This window comes from Miniopterus natalensis, chromosome 11 (assembly GCF_054644295.1).
Source record: "Miniopterus natalensis isolate mMinNat1 chromosome 11, mMinNat1.hap1, whole genome shotgun sequence".
Lineage (NCBI taxonomy): Eukaryota > Metazoa > Chordata > Mammalia > Chiroptera > Miniopteridae > Miniopterus > Miniopterus natalensis.
Window position 1 is genome coordinate 58859352 of NC_142091.1, and position 24117 is coordinate 58883468.

General features: G+C 34.4%; 1 protein-coding gene across 1 annotated transcript in view; it reads left to right on the forward strand.

Annotated features, from left to right (window-relative positions):
* The window catches only part of ELP4 (elongator acetyltransferase complex subunit 4), a 149235-nt gene that overhangs the window by 45164 nt on the left and 79954 nt on the right, over positions 1 to 24117 (forward strand). The window contains exons 8-9 of the mRNA XM_016206178.2: positions 12486 to 12594; positions 15510 to 15616. Of these exons, the coding sequence (XP_016061664.2) occupies positions 12486 to 12594; positions 15510 to 15616 (216 nt within the window). The remainder of the gene's footprint in view (positions 1 to 12485; positions 12595 to 15509; positions 15617 to 24117) is intronic.

A 24117-nucleotide genomic window follows, 5' to 3' on the forward strand; every position in this document is an offset into this window, starting at 1 on the left:
GCTAAGAAAAGAGACTAAGAACTGGAGGCAGTATGTTTACAAAGTTAATCAAAGACGTATGAACACACAGAACCCAGAGACTGTGAATTTATTTAATAAAAAGTTACATAGTGATTTCTGTGGACCAGTTGCAATCCAAAGATCTTTTTATATATTAACTCATTTAACCCTCATAATAACCCTATATTGTTGATGCTGTTGCTATCATTATCTTTATTTTACAGATAAGGAAATAAAGGACAGAAAATTTAAGTGACTTTTCAAGATCACACAACACAGCTAGTTGAGTGGCAGGATTTAGACCTAAGCAGTCCCCCTCTAATTACCATACTTTTAACCACCGTGCTGTTATGCTACTTATTCAATGGTAGAACTAAAATAGGGTCAAAATTAAGAAACACAAAGTAACATTCATCATATTCAGTAACAGCAAGAGCCTGGGCTTTTGGAGGCAGATAGGCATGGTTCGTTATATGGACCTAGTCATCTGTACCTCGGCTTTATCATCTGTAAAAATGGGGCAAAGAAGATCCAGTTCAGAGGATTATCAATACCATGTACTCACACAGTGCTGGCACATAGTAAGCACTCAATATATGTTAACAATTGTCATTTTCACTATTATTACTTAAACAGACCTCCAAAATTGAGAATTCGTACAGAGATCAGGCTACAAAAAAGTCAAGTGTAGAGCTCCATCAAAGCAATGGAAATCTTCCGCTTTCTGCCTCTTTTTATGAAAGACGCCGACAGAGTCTTATCAGGTCAGGGCTGAGACCGACCAGGAGGCATGGGTGAAGCCAGATAGCCATCTAACTCCTGGTGCCATCACACCACGTTGTAACACAACCCTTTCTAACATCGTACAGCAGCTTCCTCTCTGCTGTACCAGCGCCATTCCTGCAGAGTCTGAGTCGGGATTTAAATGGTGATTGATGGACTAAAGGTAGTTTAGCTTATTTATTCACTCATTCAGCAAATATTTATGGCAGGCACTGTTCTAGGCACCTATGGGGATATAGTAGTGAACAGACAAGGAAGTCTCTGTCCTGTGGAGCTTTTTCAGCCGTGTAAAAGATAGCATGAGTGGAGCAGAAAATCAGAATGTACAGGTATTTGCACTCTCGAGCTTAGAATTTGATAGTAAAGTGATTTCTGGCAGAATATAGAAATGTAGTTTGATATCCTTGGAAATTTTGTTATATAATTAAACATCTATACATAATAGAATGGCAGTACTTTTATTTGAATATATTATATAAAGTGACACTAGATTAAAAGTTACATAGGATAGGCTGTATCTCTTAGACTGGTAAAACATCCAATCAGTGCTCTCGCTTTAGTTATTAGCATTCTGTCATACTTGTACAGTAATGATTAGTTACCCTTTATTGTACTTTTGGCATGCTTCCCATGTTTAATTTTACTGTAAGAAAGAAACACATAGTTAAGGAAATTGCAAAGAAGATAAAAAGTTAAAATAGGGAAAATAATGACATAGATTCAAAACTGACTTTAACTTATTGTTATAAGACTTTCGAAAGTAGAATGAAAAAGTTTTTAAATTTACATTTGAAATATTTTGTGTTCAGCCTCACAACTTTGAACTTGAAGATTTTTTGTTTCCTTTGGTTTAAAGATTATCTCCATAACAGCACAGGAAAAAAACATAACATACATATGTTGAAACAATGTATAAAAATAAATTCTAGGTCTCTGTTAAGAAAACACTAAAATTATTCATCAAATATGTCATATATATACACATATGTGTATATATATCCCTAGACAGTTTTCCCTGTGAAATAGTAGTATTACTCCTATTGTCTCTTTCTAGAATAGTTTTAGTAATTGCCCAAAGACATTGTATTAAAAATGTATGTGAAAATGGCCAAGTTAAACACAGACTTTGTTACACGCTGAACTGTGGCGTTCAGTGTCATTCGAAGGAGCAGAACTATGGACGGCTCCCCTGTACTCCAGCATTACTCGGTTCCCAGATCCCTGCTGTGTAGTTGTTCCACTCGCCAAGAAGCCTGTTAAAGAGCCCCCAAGAGCATGTGTACAGCCCTCCATGTTAATAGTTAATTGGTGAGGATGGCAAGATGAGAGGACAGCCGAACATGTGGCCTCTCAGACTCGAGCAGGAGACAGACCTTTAGTTATAATAACAGCAGCTGCTCACATTCTCACAACTCAACTGTTCAGAACTCCGTTGTCAAGCAAAGGTTGTCGTGGGCTGGGGGGAAAGGGAAGACTACTTCTAAGAAAAACAACTACAAACCTACTTTGAAACTCTACATATTATCTTCTGTATGAGAATATTATTTCAGTTTTTTAGAACTTAAGTATAAATTTTTATATTAAAGGTTGTGATATTCCAGCTACATTGAACATTCTGTTGCTTTTCCCCCATTTGCTTTTAGATACACATGTTTGTGTACCCTTTGAAACTTTAAAAAAACTTTTTAAATTTTTTAATTGCAGTCAACACACAATATTTTATTAGTTTCAGGTGCACAACATAGTGATTAGACATTTATGTAACTTATGAAGTGATAGAGGGTATTATGCTAAGTGAAATAAGTCAGACAGAGAAAGACAAATACCTTTGAAAGTTTTTAATGAGATTATTTTTACAAGCGATAACTTTGAAGCAGTTACAATAGGATACTGTTTGATATCTATATCTAGCAAGATATGAAACTAATTTTTTTGGTCTTATAAATGGGAACTAGCTTACTATTAGTGAAATTTGTCATCCACCTTCAAGTTATATAAACATTTTGTGCCTTTTTAATTAATTTTATTTTCAATTCTCACTGACAGTTGTGTGCTTGGGGAAAATGGTGACTGATAACATTTACCCTTTTTGGAAATAAAAACTTAGTTTTATGCCTTATTATGATTTCAGGTGATAGGAAAATACATTTCCCCTAACGTATGCATTTTATTTACACAATCTGTGACAGGTTGTTCTTGATTTGTGTTTGTTATTAATTAAAAGCACTTTTACCTGAACATGTCAGGAAATATTGAAGCTCTTAGAATTATGGTAAAACAGGGAAAGCTTTTTTTCATATCTTCCTCATACTTTTCTATTCAGAAAGAAAATTTACTTTTTATTATTGCTGATCTATTCTCTCATAATCTATATTTTTAAGAAATTTTAAACATAACCTATTAAATTTTTCCTTTATTATAAAAACACAAGAATGAAACCTTCTTTGACATTATTGAAAGTAAAATATGAAATAAGATTTTCTCATTCTAGAATAATTCTAAGTATTGCCATCATTTAATGTATTTGCTTACAGAACATTAGTTGGTAAACTACTTAAACTTTCTTTTATTTGAAATAGATTTTAGATTTTAAACTGGGCTGTAACATATTTTTATTGGTCATCATTGGCACTTAGTCAGTTAATAGCCTTATTATCATATAACCAGTGTTTTTCAACGACTTGTCCTGTGTAATTTCCCCCCAGCTATCTCATTGAAGAAAACTGTTACCAGCATGTTAGCTTATACATAGGAAAATTTCTTTTCTAAAGAAAAACAAGAAGAAAGGGCCTTGTTATGTCTCTTGAAATTTGAATAAGGTTTTACTTAGTGTGTTTTAATTTATATACAGTATTTTAATTTACATACAGTATTTTAATTTACATACAGTATTTTTTTCAAATTAATCTACAGTATTAATGTGTTATAGCTTTGAACCCACTGAAGTGAATGATACAGTGTGTTTCAACTTAGAGAAATTTAGAACAAACCTTTTCAAATCCATAAACTTTTGTGTCCATGCTGAGTATTTTAGCAGCTAAACTCTAAGTCAAGCAATGGACTGCGTTAGAACCAAGCACTAGTATGGGATTATGAAATGTGGGCTCCAGTAGCCTTGTGAATTTCTCTCTATGAAATCTTTTATTCTTAAAACAAAAACTAAGAAAAATTGCATGGCGAAGGAACAACAGACTTCGGTGAGTTCATAACTGTAAAATTTTGGAAAATGTGTTTAATTGTTGATATGAGCATCATTAAAGGAAAACATAAGACTGCCTTCTGTCATGTAACTTAACCTACTTAAATGGTCTTTTTAAGTGCACTTTATTAATGAGAATATTTAAGGATAAAAATTACAGATTTAATCTCTTGATCATAACTATCAGTTATTAAAGGATGAAGTTAGATATTCTGGCTGTCAGTTTTTCATGAATTCCTTAAAAAAAAAAAAAGATATTCTCAATTGAGAATCTGCCTTTAATTTTTCCAGCTCTTCGCAACTACTCTGAGATAGATGATAAGAAATTGACTTTTTTTTTTTTTATTTAAAAGAAGCAATTTCTTAAGATGAACTGAATCATATTAAACCCACTTTAAATTTACACCATATCTGTCAGGTTCCAGTTTTTGAAAATTTAGTAGCTTCATATGAGTCTGATGAGTTAACAGAATCTGTGTTTCTTTACAATAACAAAGAATAGAGCTCTGTTCCAACTCCGCCACTGCAGGCTTGGGATCTAGAAATTCTTTAACTCCAGTGTTCCTTCTCTTTCATATTATGCATGCTCCTATCTGATTAATTTTTTAAATCTAATCTTAGCTTGTATGCATTATACATATGTATTTAATTTACTTTCTTTGTCAAGTGGGTTTGAAACTTTTTACATAAACTCCAAGTTATGTATAAGTTTCTGTCTGTATAGAGCATTAGTAACAGTCTGTGTACTATTTTATCTTAGTGTAAAAATGCATATTAAATAAGAGCAAGATATTTTAAATTGTCAATATGATAAATGTGCATCTTTAAAAGAAAAAATTACATTTAGAAACCTTTTGTTACACTTAATCTAACCTAAGCATATTCGGTAAGCCATAAAAAGAAAAATAATTTTTGTTTTAAATATATTTTTTGCTCTCTCTAAAATAATTTTATGCTGTTATAATTCACGTTGATGGCAGTTGTTAAAGTACTATTTAGAGCCAATATTTTTAAATGTATCGATAGAAATAGGGAAATGTCTCATCACAGTATGGAGATTGAGTCATCTGTCTGGGCATATGGAATCTTTGGCTGCTGGACGGCATAGTCTTTATAATGCCCAATGCCCAGGCATGGACACAGCTCTTCTGGGAGCAGAAGCCGGGAGGGACCCCTGTGTTCAGTTCGCTAGAACATGGTACAAGAAAAAGTGGGGAAGGATCTTTAACGCTATTCCAGGTTATCCTCTGCGTCACCGCTCATGTACAGACAAGAAATACAACTTTATCTAATTGTGCTTTCATTTTACAAATAATATTATCAAGCTTTTTATCTTTGGTGTTACAAGCTATCTGAAAAATGCCTGTGAGGAAATGTAAGTTTTGAATTATTTCTATTTATGTACTTGGATGTACACCTTCCCTTAAAGAAAGATTACTGTCTTCCAAAAAGGATAATAGTATTTTGTAGTGTTGAGACAAAATGTGCTTGTAACTAATTATAATTTAAAATCGTTTTAAGTACCTGGTCATATATTATGTCCTCCCATTATGTTTTAGCCCTTTGCTATTAATTACATTATTATTACTATATAAAGAGTCCCTGCTTCTTTAATAATGTTTTCTCACTCTGTATAGTTAATCTTTAATGTAGAGGAGGACAGGAAAGAGATTAAATTAGCCTTGTAACCTCTTTCTCTTCTAGGCTGATGATAGAAAATAAAAGCTCTTAGCCACAAAATGTAACACTTAGAATTAATATTTAATTAGACTAGCAAATTGTACACTGTGGCTGAAAGCTTCCAAAGAGTTGTTAGTGCCACAGTTGACCTACAGGTTTAATAATAACTCACTTCTAGAAGCAAGTGCCAGTTCAGCATAGAAGAGCCACTGTAAGAAAGTCCTGAGAGATTAAAATCAGCAAACCAAATGGCAGGCAGGGATTCCTGGGATGGAGCCTTCTGGAAAGCTGGGAGCTGGAATAGCTTTTCAGCCAGGATTCAGATGAGAACAGTGGGTGAAAAAGCTGATCCCTCCTGTTCTGGGAGCTTCTGGTTGTAGTCCAAAATCTTAGAACAGATTTTTACTAAATGTTTTTGCTGCAGCTATTAACTTACATTGAAAATCAAATATTGAATAATCTTTCTGTAAAATTTAACCAATGTTTGTGTAAATGTCAGTTCTTAATTTCTTACATATTAGTACATAATATCTGTAAACTCAGATCATTAGATTATCAGATAAGTTTGGCGCTGTACATCTATGCTGTTTTGCTGTGACATGCTGTTTCCTTGTTCCCTGTATAGTTGATTTATATGGTTCATTTCTATATTATTTCATTACGAGGCATTATGCAGAGCCTGAGAAAGAGATTGTGAATTCTTCAACCCAAGAATTATTTTGTCTTCAAGAAAGTATATATATTGAAAATATAATTCAGAGGCATTTTTAATTTTTTAAAGGCCTTATTTTATAAAAGCAGTGCTACATTTGCTTATTTTTATGATGCAATTAAATTACAAGATAAATAATTGGACCTCCTGGTGAGACATTGGATCCTTATATTTCTGACAAGTTAATCTGGTGAAAAATAGGATGCCATGAGTTTGAAAATGGGCAAACACAGAGCAGCCAACTGAAGAAGGAACACCTTCCATAATTTATTGGTTATATCTTAAATAATTAAAGGAAAGCTAGTCATTAGTTAAAAATTCAAGCAGGTGAGAGCCTTGCCAGCAGAGGGAGTAGTCCTGTCTTCCGTCAGGTTCCCATCATTTTCCCACCTGCCTCAGCTTTTTTCCCAGCCAGTTTCCCATCTGGACCTGGCTCTGTCAGCCTGTTCCTGATGACAGGCTATAATTTCATACTCAATATGGGATTATTCTAAGCTGATTTTAAACTTTACTGTCTTTAACCTACCACTGCACCACAAACATCAGCTGGATGCTCTGTTTGATATTTGGATATTAGTGATTGTTTTTCCAGGCAGGGTGTGTGTGAGCTTTTGGACATCTGGGAATCGCATTTTAAAGATTTCAAGAGTAAAGTAGTAATAGTAAGCAACAAATTTCTTATTTAGGAAGTTACTCCATAAAACATTTTTAAGCAAAACACACAAATTTCTATGTGAATAATTTCTATAATATGAAACTGGAATATGTATAGTTTATGAAAAATGCCTAAAATTAATTTTGAATATCATACCATTATCCTTTTTAGCCTGTTCATTACAGTATTTTGTTTGCACCATTTTATAAGAGTTTTCAGAATATGTAAGATTTTTAAAATGTTTTATAGAATAAAACTGAAAAAGAAAACTGATGTAAATAAATGTTCTGCAAAGCATGTGGTATTTGAGGCCAGTGCAAATGTAAATAACATTCCTGAAAGTGTCCTTTAAAAAATCCTTCAATTTTAAAGAGCCAACATTTTCATACCAAAACTTACAATACCAAGTTTTTGATCAGATAGGAAACACAAAAAGATATGGCTCTGTTGCTTAATCCTAGCAAAATTTGGCAACTCAGCAGTTTCTTTTGCCCTTGACATTAAGTATGTTTACCATTAGTTCCTTTGTAGTTATATTTTAAGCATTCAAAAATGGAACCAAAGTGTGTTTATTTTATGATTTTCCTGCATGAATATCAGTTTACCAGAGTTCCTCTATATCTTAAAACTAACTGTGTCTGACTTTGAATAAATTTCAGTGTTAAATGTGGAAATATTTAAACTAATACCTCCCTTAAGGTATTAATATTATTATAAATATTATTATAAATATTTATTAGTATAATTGTGATAGAGTTATATTTTTTCTTAGACTGAAACTATTTGAGCAGCATTATTTTCCCCACTATCAATTTTTTTTTAATAAAATAAAAATGTAATCCACAGACGTAAGTGACAACTCTGGGGGAGGGTTTGTAAAAAATTACCAACAGTGTAAATAATTTTATTCATAGTCTCTATTTCTATAGGATGAAGAACTTAAGTATGGAAAAACAAATACCTCATTAAAAATCTCTAGATTTATCCTTTTATCCAAGTTTATTTTTTTTTATTCCATGACATAGAAATGTCATAAGTTTTTGTCTGATCGTTTTTCTATGCATATCATTTTTCAGAAGATGTTATAACTCGAGTTATTGAGTATACATACACATCATTTCATGTAGTAGGGTCAAACATAAAGTGACTTAAATATTTCTTTAACTTTTCAACGCTAACTTACTCGTGCTTTTGTGCTATGTAGTCCCAAATTGGATGTGTGCGCCATACTCAATGGGGCTCTACCCTTCATACTGTGTGTTTGCTGCCTTTCCTGTTGGAGTAACCCAAGAACTTACTCTTATTTGAGGCATTGCATAAGTGCTCTCTGTCAATTGGTTTATTCCTTTCAAGCTTCTTGATAATTGATTGGTTAATTAATTTTTAATTATCTTGTTGATTTTTTCCCAGGGAGTATATTTTGTTTCGGTACATACTGTAGCTTTTATATTGTTGAGATAATTATGTCCAAGCAAGTTCAAGGAGTGAGGCATTCTGATTGTTACTTGGCTACTCTAGATAGGTATCTGAACTATTTCTACTTTAAAAATAGAGGGAGCTTTATATGGCAGTAGTTGAATTTTTACAAAGTTCATGATTTTGGCTTCATGAGTTTTTAATTGAAAGGGAGCATTAAATTAATCTTCCTTTGTTTCAAATCCATTTAATGAATTTTGTATATCTAGTAAAATGTGGTTGCCATTCTATAAAAGCAAACAGGAAACATTCTATGAAACCAAACAAGGAGCAATTAAAACAAACTCTCAAGTTTTTGTGAAATTGGAGTATGAAGGTAGACAACTAGACAATCTGATTTGCCTTTTTATTTGCAACAGCATTTAAACTTAAATAATTGAGTAAGAAATTACACTGCAACAGAATGTTTTAAGACCCTTTTATGTAACTTAATACAATGCTATTTGAGACTGCCAGCAAAGTCTTAAAACTCCTGGACACTGGCTCTCTTCTCTTCTGGCTTCCCTCCTAGTCATGTCTTGGCTACTATCCAGAGCTGACAACTTTCACCCAGGAGTGAAGGGAGATTTGTCTGGTGTAAGAAGGATTTTTGAGCCATCCTAGACTTTCACATCTCCAGATGGGCAAGGAGGCGGGGAGGCGGCGCCATCGTGCATGCGCGGGTGATGTCGTTAGCCATGCGCGCAGTATACTCATTCATTTACTCATCCTGGTGACACCCGGATGCCCTTATTCAGATGTTCCTTATTGGAAACTATAATGTAGCAAGTTCAAGTGTTTTAAAAATTATGTTCAAATTTATGCGTAAGTAATTACTAAACATACCTTTACCTCTCCATTTTCAACTCATATACTGTAGGCCAAGGGGGTTGTGTGTCTTGGCTAATAACATAAAAACACTTAGAACCTGTAAGGCTGAGAATGTGGAAGCTCTGGTGTCGAAGCCTCTGCTCAGATCATTATGCTGAAGCTTTCTGAACGCTGCAGGTTATATTATGACAATTTATTGTCCATAGTGTATTCCTCCTAACGCCCACTGCAATTATTATGCTTTTAAGGATTTTTTTTCATAATCACTAATTATAGATTCTTTCAAGTAAATTCGCCCGGCTTTATCAAAAAGATCATTTGGTGTTAATATTATAATTTGAAAGACCTTTTGACAAGAGTGGTTTTGAGGTATGATTACATCAGTAGACCGTACTCTTTATCAATCTTAGAGGTACAGACATAATCTGTAACACTATTTTAACTTTTTTTAAAAGTATGTACATTTATAACCCAAGTATCTATTATGCTTTTACAAATAACTGAAAGATTATATGAGTCTTCTTTAATTAAAATAAAGTCAGAAACTTTGATGTTGTATAATTTCCAGGGCTTTTTAACCTATAGACATTTTTCTGATACCTTTACAACTTTCACAGTCTGGTTTGCCACATGACACAAACTGTTTTCCAAAACTACTGTGCAGATACTTCAAGAAATTTTTAAAAGCAGAATTAAGTTTATAGTTAATGACCAATATAAACCTATGGAACTTTAAAATATAACAAATGAAATACATGTATATGAGTTTTTGAGATTTGAAATCTGGGCTATACACATCTTTTATATTTGGAATTCATTAGTTTTTTTCTGCAAAGTGGCAAATAATTTTTTTATCTCCCTCAAACTACCTTTAAAAGACCTATAATGTTGATAATATTACAGGGTGTTAAATGGGTTACCAGTAAATTTTAAGGTTAAATTAAGAAAGGAAACCCTTTCTCAACTAGACAAATATCAGGTTGGCTATGTAAATCCCCAAGACTGCGCTTATCTACTACTAGAATGGAAGACTAATCTCATCCTTAAACCTCATAGTTTCTATTATTCATATAATTGACAAAGCCCTAGTTTTAATATCAATGAAATCCTAAATATCTGAGTTCTCACAAAAACTGACTTATCATTTTAGATTCAGATATTTAGATACAAAGGCTTAGTCTTCTATTTGTAAATAAAAGGAAATCTGACCTTTTGATTAAGAAATATTGTCAGTAGCCTTTTTACGTGCCTGTTCATCTGAGGGTCCGTGAGAGGAGCACTCGTCCCGGTTGAGTTTATCCTAAAATCGAAATGATAAGAGCCTGCTGGCTGTTACCTAAGACTCTTCTTGACGGGAGAGCCACATGGCTATTCTTCATCGCCCCTCGCTCTCACCCTCCCCAACCAAGCCGGCCCCCGCCCCCCGCCCCACATTGTTGGGCACTCAGCACAATGCATCATTTTCAAGTTCACTCATTGTGAACTGTCTCCCAGCTGTTGGAATGTCTGGCAGACATTTTTGTTTGGGTGAAGAATAACTGGCTGAAACCCAACCTGGATGAGTTTGATATAATGGTCTTTGGCTAAAGAAATATTGAGAGGAACATGTTTATGGCCTCTGAAGCCCCTGTTATTCCTGGAGTGGGACCGTCCCCTGTGGCACAGAACTGAAAGTGAGGAATCAATCTGGATTATTTTCTCACCATTGAGTGAAAAATTGCCTTAGAAAAAAAACAGGCATTTCCATTTTATGTTTGTTTTTCTATTCTTGGCGCCCACGTGATTGGAAGTATGAAAGACAATGAAGAATAATTATTTTCCCTTGTTCCTTTTAAAAGCATGAATTCAGAGGCCAGGACACCCTTCCTACAGCACACGTCCCTCCCTGGGAGGAGTGTCAGGTTCTGCCCTGGGTGCGAGGCAGCCGGCGTTCCAGCATAAGGCTCAGAGCGGGGCTGCTGAGAGCTCCATGTGAGTCAGGCAGCGCTGACCAGCCCTCTTTTATTTTCCTTTCTTATACAGTCTTCACAGAGGGCTGAGAAGCAGAGGAAGGCCAGTCAGTTCAGACGCCAAGCACGTTTTCAGAGAGGGGACATCGTTGACTATATTTGGGCTTTTCTCTAACAGGGGACATGGCATCAGATTCATAAATTTTCTTGACTGTTTTAGATTTCTAATCCTTTTTTAAAAGATTCAGTTTAAACTAGTGGACATTACCAATGTATAAAGTTGGAGTTTCCAAATTATAACATTTTACAAATGATATTTTTTTTCAACTTACCAAGCTCTTCATAACAAAACTTTTTCTAGGATGTTATAGCTTATAAAACAATTTTCTGACCTACCGGCCTGTCAGATTAAAAGGAATACTGACTTTCCATTAAATAAAATAACTCAGGAAAACCTATAAGATATTTAAGGATTGTATTGTAAAGCCATGAAATTCTGGGTATTTTAGAATTTTGGCTACTTAAAATGTAATTTTTTACAAATATATTGTTTAGCAATACTTTTGGTTCATATCAGGGTGTGTTGGGAAGGAAAGAGTAGGCAACTAGCACTGGACTAGCTGCCTACCATCTTTTATTTGCCTTTATTGTTATCCCAGAGCCAAACAGCAGCATCTGGAAAAAGAAAGGAGAGGACTCCAGAGCTAGCCATGCTGCAGCCTCTTAGCTAGGCCCTTCCCTGTTTCTAATATGATAGATGACCTCAGCTGTTAAAGGGCTGGGACCTGATCCCATTTGACAGATGACGGTAGGACCTTACCTTGTGCATTTTACTGTACTGCCTACTGCTTCTGAATCCTGGTATCCATCAGATTTTCCATTGGGCAATGGCTAAAGTAATTTGAAAAATAATAGTATATGAGCATAAAGGTAGACTTTCCCCTTAAGACAAGAGAAAAATAATTTTTATTTTCTACCCAGACTAAAGTATGTCCCCTCAGTTCTTTGATTTAAAATAGCATACCCACATGGCCTGGAATTTTCAGTTAAGGGCATATTTTCATCCAGTTTTTGGCCTGCAGTAGCTTTAATTCTTAAGTCGTTTCTCTTGCTATGTTGCTAGTCTGTCTCCTCAATTTGTCATTGAGGTGGCATAATGGCACTGTATACGTGTTATATTTTTAAACATAACATGAGTGTTTTGTTTCCTTTGTTTTACAGAATAAAGCAGTTATTGCTCGTATCACAAACTTGTCAGATACAGTAGTTCATCTGGAGTCATTTATTGGTTCTGAGCGAGAAACCAACCCATTATATAAGAATTATCATGGTAAGCAGCACCTTTGTAATGGGAAGAGCATGTCCTGGTTGCTTCTAGGTTACCTGGAAGCATCTTGTCCAGTCATAATACCTACTGTCCAGTAGCATGAATTTTATTTTATAATATATCTCTTAAATGTTTCCTATTCCTGGCCAGTCTTCCACGGCAGCTTGTCACCAAACTACATTAAGACTACAGGCTATGGTAACTGTTTGAAATGAGTCAAACCTTAGACTAAGATGTACATTCCATTGTCCCGGTGGCCTAAACTTGCCATGAAGTCAGTTGTACTTATTAGCCATTTTTGAAATAAGTATATTAATTTTAATAATAACAGCTTTGTATAAGAGTTTGTGCTTTACAAAGCTTAGCTGTATAAGTAAAAAATAAAATTTAGACGGTATTATGTTTTAAAAGTCCTAGTCAATCACATTTTCAGAAAGTGAGCATCTATGATTATATTTGGGCTTTTCTCCGTCTACTCATTTTGTTTGAATTATGAACAGATTTTCAAATACCACCACCCTAGTATACACAGGTCACTTATTCAGACTTTTTAACTTACATGTTTTGAAGCTTTTAATAGTATTTTAGTCATTTGGTTGATTTGGGGATTTTTTTAATAAAGGTTCTTACATAGAACTATTGCAATAGAAAAGGTTTAGTATTTATGTGTATCTTATATCTATAGATTGTGATGAACAATAGATTTTTACCTATTTATTTATTCTGAGTAAATACGAATTATTGCTGTTACTATTGTTGACCTACCATATTTACATAGAAACCTCTAGTCTGAAGACTGAATAGCTTATTTGAAGTCTGCTACAAGATTGTGCAAGACCGAGATTGCAGGACTATGGCAATTCCCAGAGTCTACACATAAAAGATGATCATGTACTTTATACAATGATTGCCACCACTTTAAAGAGTCAGCATACAATCTTTATAAAATAAAATAGCACAATCTAACAAGCAAGTGTTTTTTTAAAGCCTATAAAATATAAGCTGTGAACAAAAGCTACATAAAATCATTTGCCTCTTGATCATTTACTTGCTTAAGTATGCGTCTGGTATATGCCCAGATCCTATATATTATTCATTTAATGTGATATTGTCATTATGATAGAAAAAGAGCTATTAAGATTAAGCTAGTTCTTTTTTTTATTGATCTATAACTGACATGTAACATTTTATTAGCTTTAGGTGTAAAACATAATGATTTTATATATGTATATGTTGAGAAATGATTACCATAGTAAGTTTAGTTAACATTCATCAGCACACATAGTTCCATTTCCTTTCCTTGTGATGAGAACTTTTAAGAACTACTCTCTCAGCAGCTTTCAAATATACAATACAGTATTGTTAACCATAGTCACCATGCTGTGCGTCACATCCCCAGGTATTACTTATTGTACAACTGGACAAATTATTTCTTTAATTTATTATTATTTCTGGTTTTTTTTAAAACAACTCAAATTAAATAAATTATATCTGAGTATCATAAGTGTTATGACCTTGCAAATTTAGTAAAATTATATTTTATATTCTTTAAAAAAAAAACAACTTACTTTGATTAAAGCATTTCAAGCATTGAAAGACTATGACTTTTTTGTGCTGAAATCTCTGAATTGATAAATTATTCTCCACAAATCAGTGGGTAGTTCTGATGACCAGTAAAGTTTCTGTTAATAAGAAGGACCGGAGGAATCACTCATTCATTCTATAAAGCCTCCTGATTTAGTAGTTAGCTAAATAAGCACATGCAAAATTAAAATGAAAACTGTGCAAATGAAAGTATGGTGTGCTTATTTCTAATATATTTTACTAAATAGCTCTGCATGAGATATTTTTAATTTGTATCAAAACTGTCTTAATAATACCTTTTGCATAAGTCAGATATTTTAGTGAATTATTTTTGAAGGGGATGTTTCTAAAGTTAAGCACCTGGAGTTTTACCCTTTTAAAGCTAAAATTAATACATATGTTACTCAACACTGAAACACACACAAAGCTCTATACTAGAGAAGCGGTTCTGAAAATAAGATTGATTTACTTTGTTCAAATCTGGGTTTGCCTTCTTGCCCCATGTATAGGAATCAATGTCTTTGGGATGGAGATTTTTAAATATGGGCTGCTGAGTCAGGCAGAGAAATGCACTGAATAATCTTCCATGTCTTCATCTGTGGCAGACGACCCCTAGTTTAGTCAGAAACTGCATTAGGCTGCACAAAAGCCATCCAGTGCCCTTGTCAGAAAAAATTAGCAAGTGTTTCTGCTGACAAGAGGCCAAAGCTCACGGTTTACCTAGCACTCTTACAAAGCTTATAGCAGATCCTCAAAGATCTAACGAGCCCCAGAAAGGAGGGTCTTGGGATGGCATGGGGGCTAATGTTTATCCTCGAGTGTGCTCTAAAATGTCATTTTCCTCCATGGTTTCTTCAAGTCATTAATAAGGTACAAAGTGGAATACTTTTCACGAGTGCTTCCCCGGTTATCAGTAACCCATCAGCCTTGTTTTGCTGGCTGCTTACTGGGGCATTTAATAAAATAAAGATCGCCCGGTGGCGCCATGGGCAGCATGCAAGGTGAGAGCCATATTTGCTTACTGTAAATACAAGAGAAAATCACACACAGACCGGCTGTAGTTTTGACAGTGGTAAGATCCCTCTTCACATCTGTACTTCTTACTGAAGTGCAGTTAGTTTTCCTCGCACAAGGATTTCTGTTTATCTTCATTCTGCTTGATTACTCGGGTATAATCACACCATTTGCCTCATTGCTCCTGGTAGTAAGCTTCAGTTTTAAAGGGGAGGGGGCTTGTGTGTAAATTTACAGGATTCTGCTGGAAGGCTCTTTAATTGATGCATCCAATGACAGCATTTTAAATTTTTTTTCCCTTTTATTTTCCTTTCCTCAAGGTTTGTTTCACATACGGCAGATTCCTCGGCTTAATAACTTGATGTGTGACGTGTCAGATGTCAAAGACTTAGCTTTTAAATTAAAAAGGAAGCTATTCACCATTGAGGTAAGAAGAGAATTTTTGTATTTTACTTTGCAGTCTTAAAGTAAATAGTATCTCTTTATATATGTATATCTTCTTTTACTTCAGTGAAATTCTTAGATGTTCATGCTAATATTTTTAAGTTCTTTTGAGGTAACAAGATAATATTTTTAGACTATCCTATTTTTTCTTTTATTTGAATGGCATATTATTAAAGTATAGCAAAAATGATTTTGTTTTAAATGTCTATTTAAAGTAAGCTGCAAACTTAACATGAGTATATTTTCAAGGCTTTCGAAGGCATATTTAATTAAATGTTGATGAGCTGTGCTTATGTGTGTGGAATGTGAATGCTACCACGACTGTGTAGGGCTAAGGAAGGGGGATCCTGAGCTACCTTCTAAAAGCAGGTTTTTTATACTAGCGGTGAAATCACCTTTCCGCTTTCATTGCTAAATTATACAAAGTGCTCTAATTTTCATAAGTGTCTTTAAGTAAATTTTCCACACAACTTAAACTTTTTCTTGTGACCTCTCTGCAAGTAATAGTGACAGAAAGTGGTAGTACAGAAGATTTATTTCAACCTAATCTTGCTAAAGAGCAAATGAACATAGCACTATTAAGCAATTAGGGTTGATGTATTTATTAACGAAATAAATGCTCAGAGAGAGATGGCTTTTGGGTGATGTGATAGTTATCAGTATAGTCGGTGCAATTTTTTTTAACAAAGACATAAAACAGCCAAGCAGCCTTGACAAACCATTTTGTTTAATCTCTTTTCAAATGAAAAGCTCTTAAGCAGGCCACTTGTCTTAACTGCTTGAAACCATAAAAAGAGAGAATTGCCACCAATAAATTAGCATATTTTTACCTTCATCACCAAATGATGGTCAATGTGGCTTGGCACTGCTTTGGTGTTTGGGACTTCACCCTTAAGTGACCACTTTGGCCCTTTTTTGACCCTCTGCCCTCTTTAGCTGGCCACTTGATAAGGTAGCTTAATGGTTCTCTCTCTTTTTCTTTTTCCCCTCACATTTGCAAGTAGCACTAACCTATAAATCATTGTAAGGGCCCTATCCAGTGACAAATTAATGTGCCCTCCTCCTAATTAATGGTCATCAATGTCCTTAATTATCTAATCCTATTGAGAGCAGTTAATAGTTAATCAGGCGGCCAGTTCTTCAAGCAGGTCATCTCTGCAGGAGCGTTAGAAGTTTCTCATCTGGGGATACTCCCTTCAAAAGCCACTTAAAGCCAAAAGAACCAGAGTGTAGAAATACTGATTCTTGAGCTAATTCGCTTTAGTTCTCAAAAGAAACCATTGAAAGGGAACCCAACACCATAATTGTTCTAACATTGTTTTAGTTTTTCAGTCAGAATATTGAGAAATTTGCCATAATATATATAGTTAAAATAAAAATGTGAAGTTGTAGTTGTTGGTATCACAAAGAGAGCATGCCTTCTCATTTTCTTTTAAGTTCAATTTATATTTTTAGTAAGAGATGTAAGGTTTCTTTTCCATGTGACATCTTTCTCCTAAGATAAGTATTCCAACAACCAAGTCTAAGGTATCATGTATAAAACTAAACAAGGAGACTCCCTAGTGAAAAGAAGATTGCACCTAGAGAAAAATGTAGCACAGTAGTATGACTCATGTTTATTCATTCTCTCTCTCTCTCTCTCTCTCTTTCTCTCTCTCTCTCTCTCTCTCTCTCACACACACACACACAGTGCCTTATTTGGGGGTGAGAGGGTCGACATAAAGGAGTTACATAATGTCAAGGGAGACCTCCTCTAAATAACTTTAGGTCCCAGTAGTGACTACATTTGACCATTGAAGTTGATGAAAGATCACTCATTAACCACTTGGGTTTCATTTCCTCTCCTCTCTTCCCACTATTCTAAACTAAAAGAACCATTATAATTGGTGACCCTGTGGTTTGGAAGCAATATTTAAAAATAAAACACTAGTAAATGACTGCTGTTTTTTAAAGTTAATATTTAATACAGTCAATCAAATCTTTTACATTTTTGGCTTATAACCTAATCAGTAAATATATTTATGTAAGTTTATATATGAATAAATAAATAAATAAATAAATATATATATATAAATGTACGTATATATTTATATATATAAACTTATTCTACATAACTTACTTATGCCATGAAATTCAATTTGGTGATTAGAAAAATATAAAGAATTAAACCTAATAAAAGTATATGTAGGTATAATAGTATGAAATCATGATTTGTATAAGATTAAATGCTTAAATTTAGCATTGTACATTATAAAATGCATACCCAAACAGATAGCAAGTCTTTGGTGATATATTCTAGTCTCCAGTTTCTTTGAGTGATTTGGAGATAGCAAAAGACTATTTCTTCCTTCTTGGAATGTGTATTGGTATTGTCTAGATTCAAGTGGAAGCATTTATCTTATCTGATCCCAGTAAATTTTTACTAATACCTAATATTCGTCAACTATAAAGCCCTGTAAATTAGCCCTTCTACAAAAACCATAGCAGAATCATATCTACAGTAAAGACAGTGAAATCCTGTCATACCTTCTGGATAAGTAAAAGAGAAAGTCTAAAGTTGATTCAATATGCCTTCAGTTAAAAGTAGTAGTTTCTAGTTCTCCGTAAATTGATAATTCTTGTAAACTGTACATGGTAACTCTCCATAATATACTATTTATTCCTTTACCTACCACATAAACTCCATTCAGTCATAGCAACCATTTATTATGCCTTTATTGTGTAAGGGGTACTATACTGACTTATTTATATTTTCCATATAGTGATTTGTATTTCCTATATAATTATAAAGGTAATTAATTATAACTAATATATAATAGTAGACTCAATATGAGCAATGATGTCTTTTTTCATCTTTATAGCTATCCCGAAATTAAGAACAGAGTCATACACTTAGTAGGTATAAAATCTTTGCTGAAATAAATGTAATATAGATAAATTATGGAGTTAAAAAATAGTTCCCATAAACAGCTCTAGGTATTATATAAGCTCCACTGGTCAGTGACCTATAATCACTGCCTTCATTCTCAGTAAACTTCTATAAAATACATAATCTGGGTGCATAGGTTCACTTCCAAGCTGAAATAACGACTTACACTTCTATGTTTTTTTAATTCCTGTAATTTTTTTTTTTCTCTAATATTGGTATTATCATTAACCAGTTTTTTTCTTTATATTAGTAATTATGATGTAATTATAATACACAAACAAGTAAGACTTGGTAGGATTTGAAACATGGCTCCATTTAATTTGATGATGTCATAGGAATAGCATTTTGCTTGGATTTAGTAGCATTTTGCTATTTTGATGTTGCATTGTTTGGCCTGATCATAGCTTAACATATTGTAGTAATTGACTTTCTAATACACATGATAATGTATATTACATTGGTTACAGCCTCCACCAAGGCTATTAAAGACAGCATTTCTGCTTGGGTAGTGGGTCTAAGATTCAGTGTTTCTGTGTTCAAGTCAGAATGCATGGTTACTGGGTTTTGCTGAAATATACAAAAGACATTTGCTGTTCACTGCAAAATTTAAATGTAAGGATAAATAATACTTTTGTAGGCTTTAATTGGTCCCAAAATAGTAATTATCATAAACAGCACATCTGTGTGGGTCTTGTACACTAAATGAATATTGAGATTTCCGTAAATCAAGTTTGCTTCAGGTTATCGTCATACTTTGCCCATAACTCAGAATATAGGACCTTGGTGCCTCTTCGATCACAAAGAACTTTTACTCACAGAATAACAGATCAGCCAGTACTTATGAAGTAACATTATTTTTTATGCACTTGCTTAGTAGATTCACTTAAGTATTAAGACCAGAATAGTATATGGTCTTATAAATTAGTATATGGGTCAGTATAAATTAGCTTTATAATAATACTGAAATGTACTTGATATGATTCTGTAGAATTATTTGAAATTTTTACGTATTGGGAAATCATAAACTCTTGCAAGCTACAAGGGTGCCAGTCACAGTGACAGTGTTGGACAACACTGTTGTATTCATGACACCTTTGGTCCTAGGTTTCCTTACTTAACTCCATTTTGTCAACAGCCTTTCTAGTTTTTAAATGGGATGTAGAAAGGTGACTATACCTAGAGGTAAAAGGGAGAGATAGTCAACTTATTTGTCAATTCACACTTATGTCACTAAAATATAATAATGGAAATGGAAATATCTGGCTTGGGAGTATTATTAAGTTGTAGCATCATGGACCATATAGCCCAAAACACCTTTTCTAATACAGATACCCTCCACAAATACTGGTTGGTATTTCAGTTCCCAGATATACTGCAGTTAGCAAGAGAAAATCAAAGTAGAACACAGACATCTATGTATAGATGAAATCATTTCTCAAAAGTAGATCCAAATTAATACTTTAACAATGGAAATGTCATTTTTCTATGTGTTTACATTTAACATATTCATTATATTACCATTCCCATATCTATATTTTAATTCCCAAGTGACGTAGATATACAGTAAGATCATGTAGGTTTCACAGGATCTCCAGAAGTTGGTTTAATACTATGCTCTCTATATTTCATAGCGAGCCTATCAAAACTGCCTACCACCTTAAGGGGAACACAGTTTTGAAACTCTATCTAATCCTATTTCTTCCCACTTTGGAATCTTAATTAGAAGAGATAAGGGGGAAAAAACACACCATTTAACTAAATTATTGTCTTGAATCTGTAGCAAAGGGTATAATCCGCAATTGGGCCAATTAGTGAACCCCATAGTTAGCTCTGCTGCAGTGGACAATTTGATTAGATCTGACACCATCCTAGTTTCCACTGTTGTTTTGCCAGGTATGATGGTCAGACTTCAAAGAGCTTGAGGCATCAGCAGGGCAAGGTTTGGAGGCCAGCTTAGGTCCGGTTGTTAATCTCCCCGCTAAACCACAGCGGCTCTCACACAAAACAAGCTTACACGACACAATCATGCGGTATTAAAGTTAGGGTTGAGTCATGCCGATTTGCCTGTGATTTTCTGATGACTGACCAAAGATGGCTACGTGACTAGACACATGCTGAAAGTATACTGATTTGGTAAGTTCCCAAAATATTTGAAGTCTTTTTTAACTTCCTATGTAAATATTATGAGAGCTTATTGCCTTTGATCAAACTTCCAAAGTAACAGTATCGGGGCCTGGGGGAGGGGGGAGTATTTCTTACTAGCAGCCTGAATCCCAAACTTTTCACTTACCACTTCAAAAAAATTTGTCTTTACATTAATAATTCCTAGAGGAGAATGTGAAAGGCAATTGTTTCTAAGTGGTAAGCTTTTTAGAAATCTATTAAGCGCCTTGAAAGAAAAAACTGTATTTTTCCCTGAGTCATTTATGTTCTCTGACAATTTTTCTGAGACTTCTTTGTAATTATTTCCCACTTACACGTTGAGTAGAGTGCCCTTCCAGGATGCGATTGCGTAAGTGCCCTTTCCTCTGCGTCCTGATCTGCCCGAATGCCGCAGTGAGAGTGACATGTTTCCATCCTGAGGAGGGCCCAGGCTGCTGGGCGTTATTCCGAGCGATGGAAGCCGCGGTCTTGCTGCCTTCCCTGGCAGCTTTGGGCCTGTTTGCCTTTGTGCTTCTTTCACATGCTTCCTGTGAATCTGGCTGGCAGGCAGCACTACTTCATTTAGCAAGGAAGAGTAAATTCATGTTGGGATACTATATATCTTAAAGTTTCTGTATGGTCACCAACACCCAAGATGTTAAATTTATAATTGGCTACATCAGATGAGTCCTATTTTATTTGAATAACAAGAAAGCACAAGTCAAATATTTAGGCTCTTTCAGAACAGTCTTCAGTCCATGCGTCTGTGATAAAGATCCCCTGGTACCTGTAGTGCACTAATCTCACTTTTGAGACCAGGATTATACAGATTCATCACCACCTAAGAATGCAAAGAGAAAAAGACATTTTCTCTATTTAAAATGTTGCAGATACAAACATTTCTGTATGTTGTATGGTGTGGCTCTAGGATAATTACATTGCAGTAGCCCAAGGATTTTCTCAAAGCCATCGCAGGTGGAGCTGCCATAGCAGAATTCGCCCGGCGCACATGATACTCCCTGAACGCTTCCTCCCACAGGAAGTTATTTTCCTACCTAAGCAAGACGGAAAAGAGAAAACAAAAATTGATAACAAACCTCGGCCGTCTCATCTCATCAGCTAGAAGGGAAGAACGTGTATTTTACTAATATATTCTCCAGGGTGCCTGGAAGAGTAACAAATACAATATAGAGCTTAATAAATACGGTATCCGTATTTGGGATATACAGTATCATGTACGTGGTTGACATAGGTAGCTTTGCGGGTACTTTTGCACCCAAAACATCCTCAGTCCTTCCTCCAGGTCTTTGCGCAGCAGTGTCCAGGACACTCACCCTCCCCGCCTTTGATGGCTTTTTCTTCTCCTTGGGTAGGAGGCTACGTATCTCAGTCCCTCTCAGCGATGTTGTCCCCTACTAGCTCACCAGAAGCAGTCACTCAGTTACCTGCTATCATGTATTTTAACTCTCACTATAACACTTAGGTATCACTACAGTTGTTTACTGGTTAATTTGTTTGTTTATTTTCCCAACCTCAGTCAACCTTACCTGTTGTAACCTTCACAAAAGTAGAAACATGTCTGTCTTGTACGTAGCTAAATCCGAGCCACATAGAGTAGGTGTCCCATAAACATCTGTTGTTAAAGTTCTATTTTTAAAGTAACTCATGTCTATCATAAGGGTATTTAAAAACATATATTGGGTGTCTCATTTGTTCTAGGCCTTGTGTTAGGCGCTTTCACGTACATGACTGTATTTCATTCTTACTTGATTCTCTCAGGAGCCCTTGCCATAGGCATTACTACACACACTTTAATGTAGGGAAGTGTAAGGAGTTAACATAATCCCCCCAAAGTCATAGAGCTGTGTTTAGAGCCAGGATTAAATCCAGGTTTTCTCACTGTATGAGCAGAATTACACTGGAAAGTTAACATGTTGAGGAGCTCTGTTCATTATTATTAATTATTATTTAAAAATTAAAAAGATTTTTTTGAGTGTTTGACAGGGGCCTGGAACTCTTGCAAATGCTTTGTAGCCATTACCTCATAGATCTCATAACTTCCATGTACCATTATTATCTGCATTTTATGAATGAGGAGACTTAAGGTTCAGAGAGACCTAGCAACTTAACTAACCCAAAGTCACAGAGTTACTCACTGACAGGCGCGACACTTAAATTCAAATCTGTCTTATCCCAAAGCCTGTGCTCTTTAACCACTAACTACTCACCAGACCCCAAGATATACTCACATCTCAATTTCAGTACAGAAGCCAGGAGGCCTCCGCCCTGATGGGTTAAAAAAAAAAGAGCACCTCAAAAAACATAGGTGTATGTGTATGCGTGTGTGTGTGCGTGGGTGTGTGTATATACACACACACATACACACTTATATAGAATCTTTTAACATTCAAGTTAAAAATTCTTCTGTTCCTAGCAAGCATTTGCACTCTTTGATAAAATACATTATAAAATTCAGATTGGATTAATCATAGCTTCTCCCTTGTATAACATTTTGCTGTTTTATACGTATATAGATATGAATATGTTAGGGTGGCAAAATTGCTTTTTCGCTATTTTTTCCTCATTTTTGTTTTGTGTTAGGTATTTAATTCGCAAAAATATAATGCCATTCCCTGAAACACTGTCCACTTCTGTAGGATTTCTAGATCTTTGCTACATAAGTTGGGAAAGTATTCTATACAAAGAAATACAGTTTCCTTGTTCCGTTCAACTATTTGGATATGGTTCAAAAGTATCCCAAATTTAATTATAGTGTATTATTATTGTATGCACATAAGTTTCACATTCAAGTACTTTTGCAAATATTATTTTGCTCATAGACAGTTACTACGTTTATATATTATTTCTTATATTTTTTCTAAATTATTTTTATATATATGGTCTTTAGAGCATCAGACATTATTTTGTGAGATGATTAAGGTGTATACAACTTACAAGATAATGAGCCTACCAAATTCGGTTTTCAAATTTCTAATTTTGCTTCCGCTTTTATCATAACTGTTTCTATGTAGGTTTCATCCATTCATATTAAAACTTGCTTTTTTTGTTACAAATGTTTTACTTATTAGAAGTTCTTTGAATACCATCTACAAACAAAATTAAGCAATAAATCTCATGATTGCAAAATGTTTTCCTCTTTCATTGATTAAAATTACTAAAAAAGTTTCCTGCAATTTAGTAAGAAGTTTTCTTCATTAAGAAAATATGAGATTAAATACAGACTTAATTTTTAAAAGTAGGATTTGGGGATCAGAATAAATAATTTAAGAGAAATGGGGGTATAATGGAAATGCCGTTATCCACAAAATCAGTAAAGAGTTCTAGTATTTAAGTGGAAATTAAAATGTCATCGGTTTTTGCTGTCTCAACTCCCTGCCACAATAGACATTCGT